Below are 13,376 nucleotides of genomic sequence, written 5' to 3'. Positions count from 1 at the left end.
TTCCATGAGAAGAGGGGCCTTCTCTGACTTTTCATACACTATTCCCGGTGCCTTAGACCAGTGCTCGGCATACAAAAGGCACTCAAACAGGAACCTAGCATTGTTGGGGATGGGTGGACAGCGTGCTGCGGTCTCTTCGGCTGCAGCTGAACCTAACAATACTTACCCCAGGGTGGTGTGACAGCGGGATGAAGAATGGATGGGACAGTACTGGTCTCTGGTGCATGCCTGCAACTCCCAACAGGTGAGTTTCCATTTTCTCTTGATCTTTTAACTTTTTGTTCAGAATCAAACATAAATGAATTTAAAGCTGCTGGGGAAAAACGACTGCCAATCCCTTCTATGTACAAGTGGCATTTCTGTCCTTTATACTCTTTGCATGTGCTAACAAATTCATTTGGTTAGAGCTTACGGGCCTTCAACATTTAAGTGAGAACTTCTCAATGCTCATGTAGTTAAATGACAGCGTTAAATTATACAAACATGATGAATTATGTTTAGAATATGGATGAACGGAAAAAGCTTGGAAGGGAATTTGGGAAGAGCTGCTGTTAGACAGTAAAATGAAGTTGAATTTTTAATTATTTTAAACTTGTGAAAGGAAAAAATATGCCCAAAGAAATGTCCCCATCCTTATAAAATTAGGAAATGTTGGGTTCTCATCACCTACTGGAGACCAACATGAGATGTGAGGCAGTGGGAATTCTCCTGGCTGGAGCCCTCATCTTGTCACGATGGGGGGAAAGCTTCAGGGAGTCTGAGCGAGGTTCCAGTCCCTGAAACCCCATGTTCCCAAAACTGAACTCACCTTCGTCTTCGCCATTCCTCAGGCTTCAGGAGCATCTTGGATCACCTCTGACAGCTCCTTTCCCCTGGTCACCTACTGAACCCTCTTCTGTTCCCTCCTGTCACTGCCTTTGCTCAGGCCCCACAGCATCTGCAATGACAGTCGGCCCTTCACACAAGGTTTAGGGGCGCTGTCCCCCTTCCAGTCAAAAATCTGCATGTAACTCGACCCTCTCCAAACCTAACTACTACTAGCCTGTTGACTGGAAGTCACTGAATACACACTGTGTACGCTCTACAGATACGGTGTCCTTACGATACGGCGAGAGGACAGAGAATGTCAAGAAGATCGTAAGGAAAAAACTTACAGTTCTGTATCAGAAAACAGGTATCCGTGGCCCTGCACCGTCAAACCCGTGTCGTCCGAGGGTCAAGTGTACTGCGTTCCCCGGACTGCTGCTGCTTTTGGAGCCTCCAGTCTCCCACATTCTGTCAGCTCGACCTGGCAGTGCCTGGCGCTACAACCCGTACCCTCCTGTTTAAGTATTTCCCACGTTCCCAGGGCTTACGGGGCCAAGGCCAAATTCCTCCTCCCAGCATTCGAAGCGCTGTGACCCAATCCATGTGCCGAACTTGCTTCTCAATCCCCAGCGTCACACTCCACGCTCCCTGGGCATCTTGCCCCGCGCTTCCCCAACTCCACGGCTCTGACACAGGTGGGTTGTTTTTTTTTCTCTCTAAAGGACTGCCTTCCAGCCCCACATCTCTAGAGGTTCAGCCCAAGTACTGTCTCCTCAAGAGGTCCCTGAACCCAGAGGAAGTTACAAGTCCCTCCTCTGAATGCCCACTTTTGACCCTAGCGACATTTCTCATTTGCAACCAGACCACGAACCCCAGGAGGGGCAAGAAACACTGACTTTGTCTTCCCATACAAGGTACGGTCTACAGCAGGTGAGAGAATATTATTTTACTCCAAGGAACAGCCGCCAGCACATTCCTAGGCAGCAGTCCGTGAAGTGACCTCCCCTCCCAAGCTTGCCACAGCATGCAATGCAGGCCCTCAAGCTTCCTCCCTGCTCTTGACGCCTCTCAACACTCCCTCAGGGGGTGGAGACCCGACTGGAACCACCGTACCTCTGGTCCTTTCTTCAGAGCTAGGCCAGACAAGCAACACAGAGAAGGAGTGAACAGAGGTAATCCAACATTGTTTTTCTTCCTGGCTTTCGGTTAGTCCAAACCCGAAGGTGATGCGGTTCGCTACGTCAGCTCCATGGCAAGAAATACAACAGCACGGAGGAAAAAGTTCTCTGTTCGAGAAGAACTCATCTGGTGGTGCTGAGTTCCCAAACTGATCCATTTCTCTCTCATTAGCTTGGCCATTAAGATTCTTGAGAGGAAGGACCGTAAATGCCTAAGAAATCTGCCTTTATTCTGCTGGGTGAGAAAAATCCTGTAGGAATCAAGGCTGGCTCCCTACCCACTCACGGGTGACCTCCGGGAACGTGACACTCTGAACTTTCTACGCTAAGGGAAGGAATACCGAGACAGATCAGGAGATGCAACTTGGATTCAAACACCGTGAAATTTTGTCAAGCAAAAATAGTCTTTATTCAAATTTAATGGAAACAGGGGTCACTATACTTTGCAAGACGGGGAAAAATAAAATTAAAAAAAATTCTTTTCTTTTCTTTTTTAATATAAAACAATATAATCACAATACCAGACTATGGAACCCTACAGTTTATCTCCTACGGGTTACTGTGGGTATCAATTTTCCTCGACTGTGCTATTCACAACTTTGTTAAGTCCAAAAGTATGAAACCAAAGTGGTAGGAAACTTAAGACTTCGCACTTTCACTAAATGGCAAACATCAAAGGGCATCAATTCGAGGGCAAAAATGGCTGAACTCACCGTACCTACCTATGTCAGCGTTCCAGCCTGAAAGCCGTCCAGGTACTGAGCTCCCTGTAGGAAAGGCCAGGCTGAGGGCCGCGGCGGTTTGGACAGTCTACTGGGGGCCATGAGTCAAGGGGGTTTTCAAAGAGAAGATTGTTTTCAGTCGAGCAGGAAGGCCTGGTGCCAGGAGGCTTTACGGAGAGGAAGCACTTAGATTGAACAATTGTAGACACACCATTAGGGGAGTTAAAAATGTACAGCAGTGACATATGTTCTACTGGATCACGTGTGCTACGGCTACCGAACATGTACAAAAGACTTCTCGGGGAGTTCCAGCTGTGGTCGTAGCCAGTTAGGACCGCGAGTGGGACCTGGATCTAGACCGAGACGGCGATCTGGACGCAGACCTGGATCTGGACTTGGACCGAGACCGGGTTTTTGAAGCAGACTTTGATCTGGAGCGTGATTCTGACGGAGGGTTGGGTTTGGACTTGGAATTGGACCTCGACCTGGACCGGGTCTCCTGATGGGGGCCGGCATCAGCACTCTCCCCTCGGCCCTCCCTCTGGCCGGACTCGGCCTTGGCGTGCTCCCGCTCCTTGGACGCCGAGCGGGACCGCGACCTGGACTGCGAGCGCTCGGCGTCCTCCTTCTTCTTCTTCTTGCTGCTGCCGGACTTGCTGTCTCGCTTGCCGCCCCGCTTTCTGCTCCGCTCGCTCTTGCTGTGGCTGTGGCTGCGGCTGCGGCTGCGGCTCTCCTCGCGGCTCCTCTTCCTTCCCTTCCGCTTGTCTTTGCTGCGGCTGCGGCTGCGGCTGCCCCCTTGGCTGCGGCTGCGGCTGCGGCTCTTGTGGGGGCCCTTCTCCTGGCTCCGGCTCTTCTCCTTGCTTCTGCTCCTGCTCACGCTCGCTCGCTTCTCCTCCGCTCGCCTCTCCTGACTCCTGCTTCGGCTCTTACTCTTGCTTTTATGCCGACTGGGACTCCGGCTCTTGGACTTCCCGGCGCTGTCGCTGTTCTGGATCTTCTCTTCGGCCTGGTCTTTGCTCTTGCTGCGGCGCTTGTCGGCGCTGTGGCTGCGGCTGCGGCTCTTGTCCTTGCTGGGGCTCCGGCTCTTCTCCTTCTTGCTGCGGCTGCGGCTCTGGCTGCGGCTGCGGCTCTTGCTCCGGGAATGGGAGCCTGACCTGAGGAGACACAGGCATCGGGGTCACACGCGGCCTCACACCGCCCGTGAGGACAGACGACTAGAGGGAAGTGTGGGCGCGCTGCCCCACTGTACAATGCGCGGCGGGCACTGGCCCAGGACCGCTTTCTGCACCCCGACTGCGGTCCCAAGCCGGAAAACCTGGGTCACGTGAGGGAAGACTGGCAGCATGACGAAGACCGAAGTGGGACACGGTCCAGGTGTGCCCTGCGGACCGCCTCTGCTCACACCAGGGAAGACCCACCTGGACCGAGATCTGCTCTTAGAATGGCTGCTTTTGCTGCTGCCGCTTCGGCTTCTGCTCTTTCGAGAATGTCTGCTTCGGGAACGAGACCTGGGGTAGAGAATATTCTTTAGTAGTTGCTGACAAAAGGCTAGTTGAATAGTAAGACATTTTTAAATTGAAAAACATGTCTGGCATTGGCTGTGCCCAGACTCCAAGTTGAAAGAGAACCCTGTCCACTGTTGTAGGTCCAAGGATCCAGTACTTGCAAACATTCCACCTGCATGGTTCCCTGAAACTCAGCACCTCTAATCCTGAGCCTCTTTCCCCCATGCCCACTCTTTTTGCTGGGTTCCTGCCTTTCTTCCGCCGATGCCACTGTTACTTACCCAGTTCCTCATACCAGAAACCAGAGCCACCTGGACTCTTTCCTCTCCCCTCGTCCTCTTCTGTACTAATGATTCTGCCTGTTCATCTGCAGCTACCCGCCACTGCTGCTGCCCCCGACCACACCATCCCCATCAGTCTCGCTCCCTCAAGCTTCTTTACTAGCCTTCCTGTGAACACTTTTGCCCTTGACCTATCAATTCACTTACTGTGACCAGAGAGCCGTTTTAAAAACACACTCAAGCTCTAAAAAAATCTTTAAAAGGCCAAGACTGTGAACTCTGCTTTACTTCCACAGTAACCAGGGCTCCTGGGGAAAAGGCTGATTCCAAGAGTAGGGCAGGGAATATACAAGATGGGTCTAGAACATCTCATCAGGGCAGAAAGAGGGAAACGTTCAAAGACTGCTGAGCACCACCATCTACGAAAGGACTTTTGCCACATACATTTAACCTGTATCTCCATCACACCTCTCTAGACCCGACTCCAGTTTCAGGGAAGCAGGGGATAAAGTACAAGTTCATCAATGCCAAGAGGAAACAGAAAAGTCAGAGTGTGGGATACTACTTAAAAAAACACATACATAAAAAGTCAATGCCGCCGGGAGGGTGGGGGGAGGGAGCTGCTTCAGACCAGAGAGCTCTGACACGACCTCTTACGATGCAAGACCAGACTGGATTCTGGTCAGGAAACACAAAGACCTCTGTGGAACCACTGGAGAAATCTGAAAACGGCCTGGACAGAAGAGGGCTTCAGGGAATCGCTGTTGAGGTTCTTAGGTAAGAAAATATAAATGCGGTGATCCTCATTCACGGAGACACATGCAAAGTATTCAGGGGTGAAGCATCAGGGCCTCAACTTCCCTGAAGATGCTACAGCCAAGTACACGTACAGGGCGCGTGCATAAACACACACACACAGAGGAAGACAAAGGGGGCAAAATGCTAACAACTGAAGCTGGAAGGAGAGGACACGGGTGCTCATGAACTGTTCGTTGATGTCTGAAAATGATCGGAATAAAAAGAGAAAATACATAGTGAAGCATATTCATATGAAAACCAAGATACTGAAGATACAGGAACCAACTTGAAGGGCTCCCAATGGCCAAGACAGAACGATCTGAGCATAAAAAATGTGGACTGCAGCAGATGAAACGTTATATACGTATCCGCACCTGAGAATTCCTTCAAAAGGATACTAATACTAAACCACCACTCTCATCATTACCTTTGGGAAACCCTGGGGCACATTAAAAATTCTAAAAGTTGGTAAACAAAGGTGTTAAACTTTCATTTTCAATTTCCTATTAAAATTGTATTTGAGACCAACAAAAATGGAAATAATCGACAGAATTATAGCCTTTAAATGCAAAAAGAATAACGAAGTTAGAAAGTCATCACTTGGCCACAGTGACTGAACGGCTCCAGGGAGGGAGGCTCAACAGACGCTAGGACTGTCAGGCGGACTGTTGCAGACTCTGTGACGCACGGCCTAGGCTCAGCCCCGGATACACGGATGCGCTTCCCCATCATGCACAGCGGGACAGCCGGGCACCACGTGAGTAGCGACAGGAAGTATAAAGTACGACTTATGAAGGTCACCTGCTGAAATACTGGCCTTACTCTAAATGCCTCAACACCTAACGAGGAGTTTATAGGAAATATCGGAGGTAGAATAAAGGAACATGATAAATATCACCACGAGATGCCATCAGAAGAATCTCCACTAGGAGAAGGTCTTCAAAGAATGCAACTGTTTCTTCAACTGAATGCATGGAGAATAAAAAAAGGACAAAGGAGGACATACGAGTGATTAAAAAAGGATGAAGAGACATGCCATCTAACGGCCACGTGCAGACCTGGCTGGGGTCCTAATATGAACCAAACGCAAAAACACGCATTTGAGACAATTGGGGAAACCCGAGCACAAAGTGGCTAGCTGTAATATGGCATCATGGTGTTAGATTTTAGACGTACATACTGAAATAATTACAGGTAGAATGACAGGATGCCCAGACTTGCCTTAAACGAGGCAATGGGAGGGGTGGGGAGAAAAGACTGGCAAAGTAACAAGTAACACAGCTGGATGGGGGACAGGCATAAGGGAATTCAGGGCTCACCAACCTATTTTCTCTAATGCTTTATGTATTTGAAAATTTCCTTAAGAAAAAAATTAGAAACAAAGCCAAACCTGAAGAGCTTAGAGGAGTCCCTAGTGACTTCCCACTGCTCTTCAATCCTCATCCTGGCCCGTGGGTGGGCAGGATCCGGCCCTTCACTGCCTCATCTCGAGCCGCTCTCGTGCTGCTGCCCTCTGCTAGAGGCAGAATGGCACTAATAACCTCTCCCCCTGCCACCTCCAGCTTCTCCTTTAGAGCTCAGCCTCTATGACGCGTCCTTAGAGAAGCCCCTGTCAGTTCTCCAAACTAGAGCTGTGTACATTTCCTTTGCCATACACTTATCGTGATGGTCATTATTTGCTCAATGCCTGTTTTCTCCACTAGGCTGAGTCTCATGAGGGCACGGACTGTATTTGTCTCGTTCACAGGTGCCTGGCCTAGTGCAGAGCAGTGGCTGCAGAAGAAAGTCGCCACTCTTGAGTAGGTGGTGTTTGGGAAAGTAAGCTAAGGGTCTACTCGCCATGTCTGTCCCCAGTAAGGGTAGGATCCGGGGTACCAAAGAAAAAAATATGAAAATATGTCACCCGTATCTGCCTCAGAGAAAGAATTTCGATTTGTACTCATGATGTAAGAGTTCAAGAGTCTTGCAAATAACCGTTCAGTTCAAAGTTCGGAGTTACTGAACCAGACGGAACCATGCACTCAGAATTCAACAGGAGAATGGAAGTGGATTATCCATCTAAGTACTCGTTAACGAACTGACAGCAAGCGCCGACACGCAGACACCAGCAGTACCTCGAGTGGCTCCGGCTCCTGGAGTAGGACCGGCGTCGTCGAGAACCCGGCTTGTCTTCAACTAATCTGATTTTTCTGCCATTGACTTCAGTTCCATCTAACTTTTCCAAAGCTCTTTTCATATCGGAATAAGACACAAATTCAATCACTCCTTCATTTTTGCGTCCCTTGTGCGCATCTGCATAGGTCACTTCTCCTGCCTGACGCATATAATCCTTAACAAAAGAAAAAAGAAAAAAGAAAAAAAAAAAGAAAAAAGGAAAGTCACTCAATAGGTTATGATACATTTTGTTAAAATGTCTAATGCAATTATAACAAAAGTTTTCCCTTTCCTTTGGGAAGAAAAACTAGCTTTCTTCAGAATGAAGTTTACTCTTTAAAATACCTCCACCTACATACCAACCATTCTCTACAGCATCCGGTGAGTGGCAGAGACAATAAATATTTATTCCTTTAAACAGTTATGTGTGAATAGGAACATTTTTTAACTATCATTTTCTAAATTGTATCGTGGCAAGCTGTTTGCGTATAACAGCTTTAGATACTCATGTTACCACGTGAGTAAATGTCAAAGTTAGGTCTTTCACATTTCATTATAAATCCTTGTTTGAAAACACGTATAAATGTTGACAACTATCCAGGGTAACATATAAACATATCCATAAAGGGATTATGAGATTAGCACCTCAGTTTTACTTAAAATTGTTGGTAGGGGTGCCTGGCTGGCTCAGTCGGAAAAGCATGCGACTCTTGATCTCAGGGTCATGAGTTTGAGCCCCACGTTGGGTGTAGAGATGACTTAAATAAATTAAACTTAAAAAAAATGAAATTACTGTTATAGCATTTCTTCAAAACAAAGATAGAAAGGAAACAAAACGGTACTGTGAAGCTCTGGCTTCAAAGGTTCAAGGACGACCCATGTCCCTTCAGTCCTTTCACTACTGTAAGCCTCTTTGCTCGTTCTCTCTGAGGAGTTAATACAATCCAGTGGGAGAATACAACTAACATGCTAGATAAATACTAAAGTGATGTCTAAGGGGTGCCTGGCTGGCTCTGTTGGAAGAGCACTGGCTCTTGATTTTGGGGTCGTGAGTTTAAGCCCTACACGGGGTGTAGAGATTAATAAACAAACACTAAAAAAAGTAATAAAGTGGGGGTGCCTTGTGTGGCTCAGACGGTTAAGCGTTTGACTCTTGATCTTGGATCAGGTCATGTTCTCAGGGTCATAAGATTGAGCCCCATGTCAGGCTCCACACTCAGTGGGGAGGCTGCTTGAGATTTTCTTTCTTCCCCTCCCCCTGCTCTCTCTCTCTAAAAGAAATAAACAAATAAATGTTTAAAAAAAATAAAATAAAAGTGATGTATAAATAAGATGAGATCAGATTAGTGTTTGAAAAGACCATGACATTTAGATAAATTCAGAACTTAAAGCCTTCTGGCTCATTTCCCCACACTTCTTTGTATGCAGTAGATACTTAATGAACATTTGTGGGCTGTATAAATGCTCAACAGTTAATTTTTGTTACTGCTTTCCTCTGAACACATGCCATTCAATACCTTCTCTGCTCATTGCATCATAAAATGTTTACATGTCTTAACATATAATCTTCATAATTAGTGTGCCCGATACTATTTCCGAGGATTCCCCAACTGTTGCGAATTTCAGGTTATACAGTCTCTGGCTATTACTCATAATCCAGCAAAGGAACATCTTTGCAAATTCTCTCAACTGAATTATTTGCAGGAGTGGGGGTTCTGGGTAAAAAACAGGGTGTCCATATAATTTATCACCCAAATTTGGACACCTCTGAGACTGAATGAAGATGCCGTTAAGTTATGCCAAGACTGCGACTGTCTTGGACAGGTTGAGATGTATGCTAACTCTGGTAAAAGGGCTTAGAGAATGCCACTACTTTTGTTTTATACTTCCACCATACTTCCAAATTATTAGTAATAGCAGCTATTAAATGTTTATACGATTTAATTAAACTCCTAACGTGAGACAGATACAATTATTTCCCCCATTTTGCAGAACAGAAAAGTAGAACATAAGACTTTAAGGAGACAGACTTCAGAATCTGAATTAATACTACTTACCCCACCCGATGGGTCAAACTACCAAGTCTCAATGCCTCTGGAGGTAGACTACTATATAAATTTCATCTCAACATCATCGGGTGTTATGAAATTTATACATTTTAGAAACAACCAATAGCCCTGAAATTTACTTTTGCATTTCTTCGACTAACAGTTAGCATTTATTGTGCCAGGAACTGTTCTTGGGCTTTTTATATTAAATTGCATTTGATTTGCACAATAACTTTGAGTAAAAATGAGTATTAATGCCATTTTTATAGCTGAAAAATACGAGGCACAAGAGGAACGTAACTTGGTAAAATAACTGACAGGTGGCCGAGCTGGGATTCACTGCAGACAGGTGGGCTCCAGAACCCTGTTAAGTCTGCTCTGACTTACAAGGCACCTGCTTGCTCTATTACTCTCCTTTCCAGACAGTGAAACTACCAAAGGTACAGAAGGATGAAATCAACTGAAGACACTGGCAAAGCTTCATTTTAACCGAAAGTCTGAAAGCCTTCCCCAGTTTCTCCCCACAGCACTCAACCGTGAACTCTCGGAGCACTGGAGCCATTCCTGCAGTGAGCACAGGCCCGCTAGCAGACACTCCGTGAGGGCCTCCTCCACTGCTGACAACAGCACCGAGTGCCAGAAGAAAACGCCAGCGTAGGTCCTGCTCTTGCCTCTTGTGCTAAGACCAAACCATCTAAAGACTACTGGGAGCAACTTCAAAAAGGGAAAAAGGATACAAAACTGCTTTGATGAGTTAAAACCACATGAAGGTAAGATCCCTAACTACTTTCTGCTGAACCTAAACAGACTCACTCGCTCGTTCTGCCCGCGCGCCTGTTTCCTGATGGACTCAAAACGAGAAGTGAGAGTGGAAAGTCACACTATCCTTTTCTTTTGTCCTTCCACCATTCAGGTTAAGACACCCCAGCCTCTCTTCCCTACAGAGCTTAAAAACAGTTGTCAGAAGATAAGCTGGGATCAGTGCAAGGGATGGTCACCACCTTGTGGTGTGGGCAACACCACAACAAAACCTTATGAAAGAACATGAGTCAGACAGTCGTTTTCACCCATGAGGAGCTCCACTGGAAGCTGACACAAACGTGCATATTACAGCTAGTGTCGCAGGGAAGAGTGGTGGTTGCGACTTCTTCTTTGGTTGGTGAGGAACTACAATGGCATCTCTCTCTACAACACCCTCGACACAGTGGAAAATTTAACATAGCTTGTCTCTAGAGTGATGGTCCCCTGATGTACAGTAATAGCGAGATTCTGATGTCTTTTGTACTCCTATGGAAGCTTTTAAAGTTTTTATTTTTACGTTTTAAAAAGACTGGTTTTAAGCAATCTCTACACCAAACACGGGGCTTGAACCTACAGCCTCGAGATCATGAGTTAGATGCTCCACTGACTGAGCCCGCCAGGAGCCCCTGGAACCTTTAGAGAATTTTCCAGGCTTTGGGAAAACATTCAAACACATAATACCACTGCACTCTGTGTTCGCATGGGTCTGCACAAAATGATCTCTTTCCCGAGCTGAACTGCTCCCCAACCTTATCCCAGAAGGTAAACGAGGCCCAAACCTTTAGGTCTTGCCAGCTGCACCGACTTGACAAATTCTCCACAATAAGTCTGTATTCTGTACGGGTAGGAGGGCCATATTTATCTCGGCCACTTCTTCTATAACCATATCCACCTTTGGAAGGTTCAAACAGGTAACATTACTTCAGTGGAGGAAGAGGAAGAAGGGACACAACACATACCCCCGAGTGTACCACTCACCCCACCCCACAACAGCACAGCTATTTTAGCTCAGTCCCCGCCCCGTAATTCTAAAACTAGATTGGTTTTTTAAAAAAAAGCAATCAACTAAACATGAAATTTAATTTAATTTACAAAGTGGTAAGTATATATATTCATTAATATTATATTTAAAATTAACATGCATAAATTAAAACTATTAACAATGTATCAATTTAGAAATAAGTAACCAAATTACTAAATCAGTTACTGGTGTTACTCACAGTGATTAAAGTTTTTGTGAATATTTTATACGAAAAAAAGAGTTTCAGGCACCTATTTCAGTTTAATCTCATCTGTGTCTAACCCTTGGGATCCTCACCACCCAGGTCTAATGGGGAAAGGTTGCGGTCGTCACATGGCTTCCTGTTTTGGTCAGCCAAGGGCCACAATGGTTCAAAGAGCCACGCATGGAAAGGTAACCCAAGGTCAGCAAATGGAACAGGCAGTCATCTTAGCCTCAAAGGATTCTTTTAATTAAAACATTGAGGTCTTTGTTAAATCTATGTTAAACAATTGCATTACAGAGAAAAAAAAACAACACAAACACACATCATTAAACATATTTATGAAGTATTAAAACAAGTACTTTGTCATTAATTAAATTAAAATTAAACAGTATCAAAGATGTTTATTTGCAATTTTACATTTAAAAAGATACATAATTTATAAAACAAATAGCTTAAATAGCAATACATTTCAGTGTAACATTAATTAATTAATCAATTACTTAAAAAATTAACATTCAACAACAAAGGCATGTAGGGCATTGATACGAATGCCCTTTTCAATGCTTACTGCGTCCAGAACCGTAACTGCCATCTCGACGGGGGCCGCGGGCATGCTCAACAATTACTCGCTCACCACAAAGGTCTTTGCCATTTAGCTCATACACAGCATCATCTGCATCGCGCAGATCATCAAACTCCACAAACCCATATCTAGGAGAGAGCAAACGAAACCCTGGTTGGCACCACTGTGACAGCCAGCTCCACCGTCATTAAAGAGAAAGCAATGAGGGTCATGCTTAGCAAAGGTTAGGTGGGTTTTGCAAACTAAGGATCGGCTTTCTCTTCCCTTTGGCTGAAACCACTTTGCTTTGTGCCAACAGGCACTGCAAGAGGATAGGGAGACTTCTCAAGGTAGACTCCTGTCTTTCTAGCAGGACTCTGGCTAAAAACAGAGACCATTTCTTTTGTTCCCCAAGTAGTTGGTGGCAGCTGCAGAGACCTCCAGAGGGCTGCTTGGTATGAAGGATCAAAATATGTGACTCTTTAACACTGAGTATTTGCCCTTTTAAATCACATAAAAACTTTTTTTTTTTTTGTAAGCTTTAGCCCAAAATGAGAGCTTCAAGAACAACTAGACCTACATTCAGGCACCGTGTCTTAACTGTTAAGTCAAGTTTGGAATAACATACCAAGTAAAAAACTCACAGTACCTCAAATCTCAGTTAAAGGAAAAAAAAATTTTTAAAGTTCCTGTTCTTCTACCTAAGCAAATTAATCACAAATGAATTAACTGTTCTAGAAATTCCTAGTGGAAAAAAAAATCAGATCTATTCACTTCCTCATGATTTTGCAAATTCATTTCCAGGAGGTTTTAGGTAGGCTGGAATTTTCTAAAAACTATATATGACTGTGCAAACTTCTTTATACAGCATTGCGAGGAACTTCCCAACAAAGAGGTCTGCTGGTTTTCACATATCTGAAAGCAAGCCCCCTCCCCCCTGAATCCTATTCATGCCTGTTAAAGAACACAACTTACAAAACTGAACAACAAAATGTGTAAGGTATTCATAAGTAAGGTTAAACAAACACCTTATAAGCTACGTTATCAATAAACTTCCAGTTTGGTCTAACAACACGGCTGTGAAGTCTAGCTCTGTGACCACTGCCTATATTTAAAAACCAAAACCATCTTAATGATCGTACCTAATCACAAAGGAAGGTTACAAGCAGTGTCTGTAACAAAGCTGCGTACACAGGCAAACGCTGACCAGTGTTCCGCTGTCTAAACGGACTGGAACCAAAAAAAGGTTAAAAGGCTTGCCAGGAGTTCATCCGGCCTGACCGACATTATTCCA

General features: G+C 45.4%; 2 protein-coding genes across 2 annotated transcripts in view; one reads left to right on the top strand and one right to left on the bottom strand.

Moving 5' to 3' along the window:
- The window catches only part of LOC123782464 (uncharacterized), a 39,347-nt gene extending 31,679 nt beyond the window's left edge, over window positions 1–7,668 (top strand). Inside the window, exon 4 of the mRNA XM_087858711.1 lies at window positions 172–7,668. The gene's annotated coding sequence lies outside the window, so the exon portion shown is untranslated. The remainder of the gene's footprint in view (window positions 1–171) is intronic.
- The window catches only part of SRSF4 (serine and arginine rich splicing factor 4), a 39,845-nt gene that overhangs the window by 10,916 nt on the left and 15,553 nt on the right, over window positions 1–13,376 (bottom strand). The window contains exons 2-6 of the mRNA XM_045782680.2: window positions 12,089–12,231; window positions 11,074–11,186; window positions 7,406–7,620; window positions 4,126–4,215; window positions 809–3,861 (exon numbers count right to left, since the gene is read on the bottom strand). Of these exons, the coding sequence (XP_045638636.1) occupies window positions 3,036–3,861; window positions 4,126–4,215; window positions 7,406–7,620; window positions 11,074–11,186; window positions 12,089–12,231 (1,387 nt within the window). The 3' untranslated portion in view covers window positions 809–3,035. The remainder of the gene's footprint in view (window positions 1–808; window positions 3,862–4,125; window positions 4,216–7,405; window positions 7,621–11,073; window positions 11,187–12,088; window positions 12,232–13,376) is intronic.

Source organism: Ursus americanus, chromosome 33, assembly GCF_024610735.1.
Source record: "Ursus americanus isolate L20-20 chromosome 33, mUrsAme1.1.p, whole genome shotgun sequence".
NCBI lineage: Eukaryota > Metazoa > Chordata > Mammalia > Carnivora > Ursidae > Ursus > Ursus americanus.
This window is presented reverse-complemented; position numbering and strand designations above follow the sequence as displayed.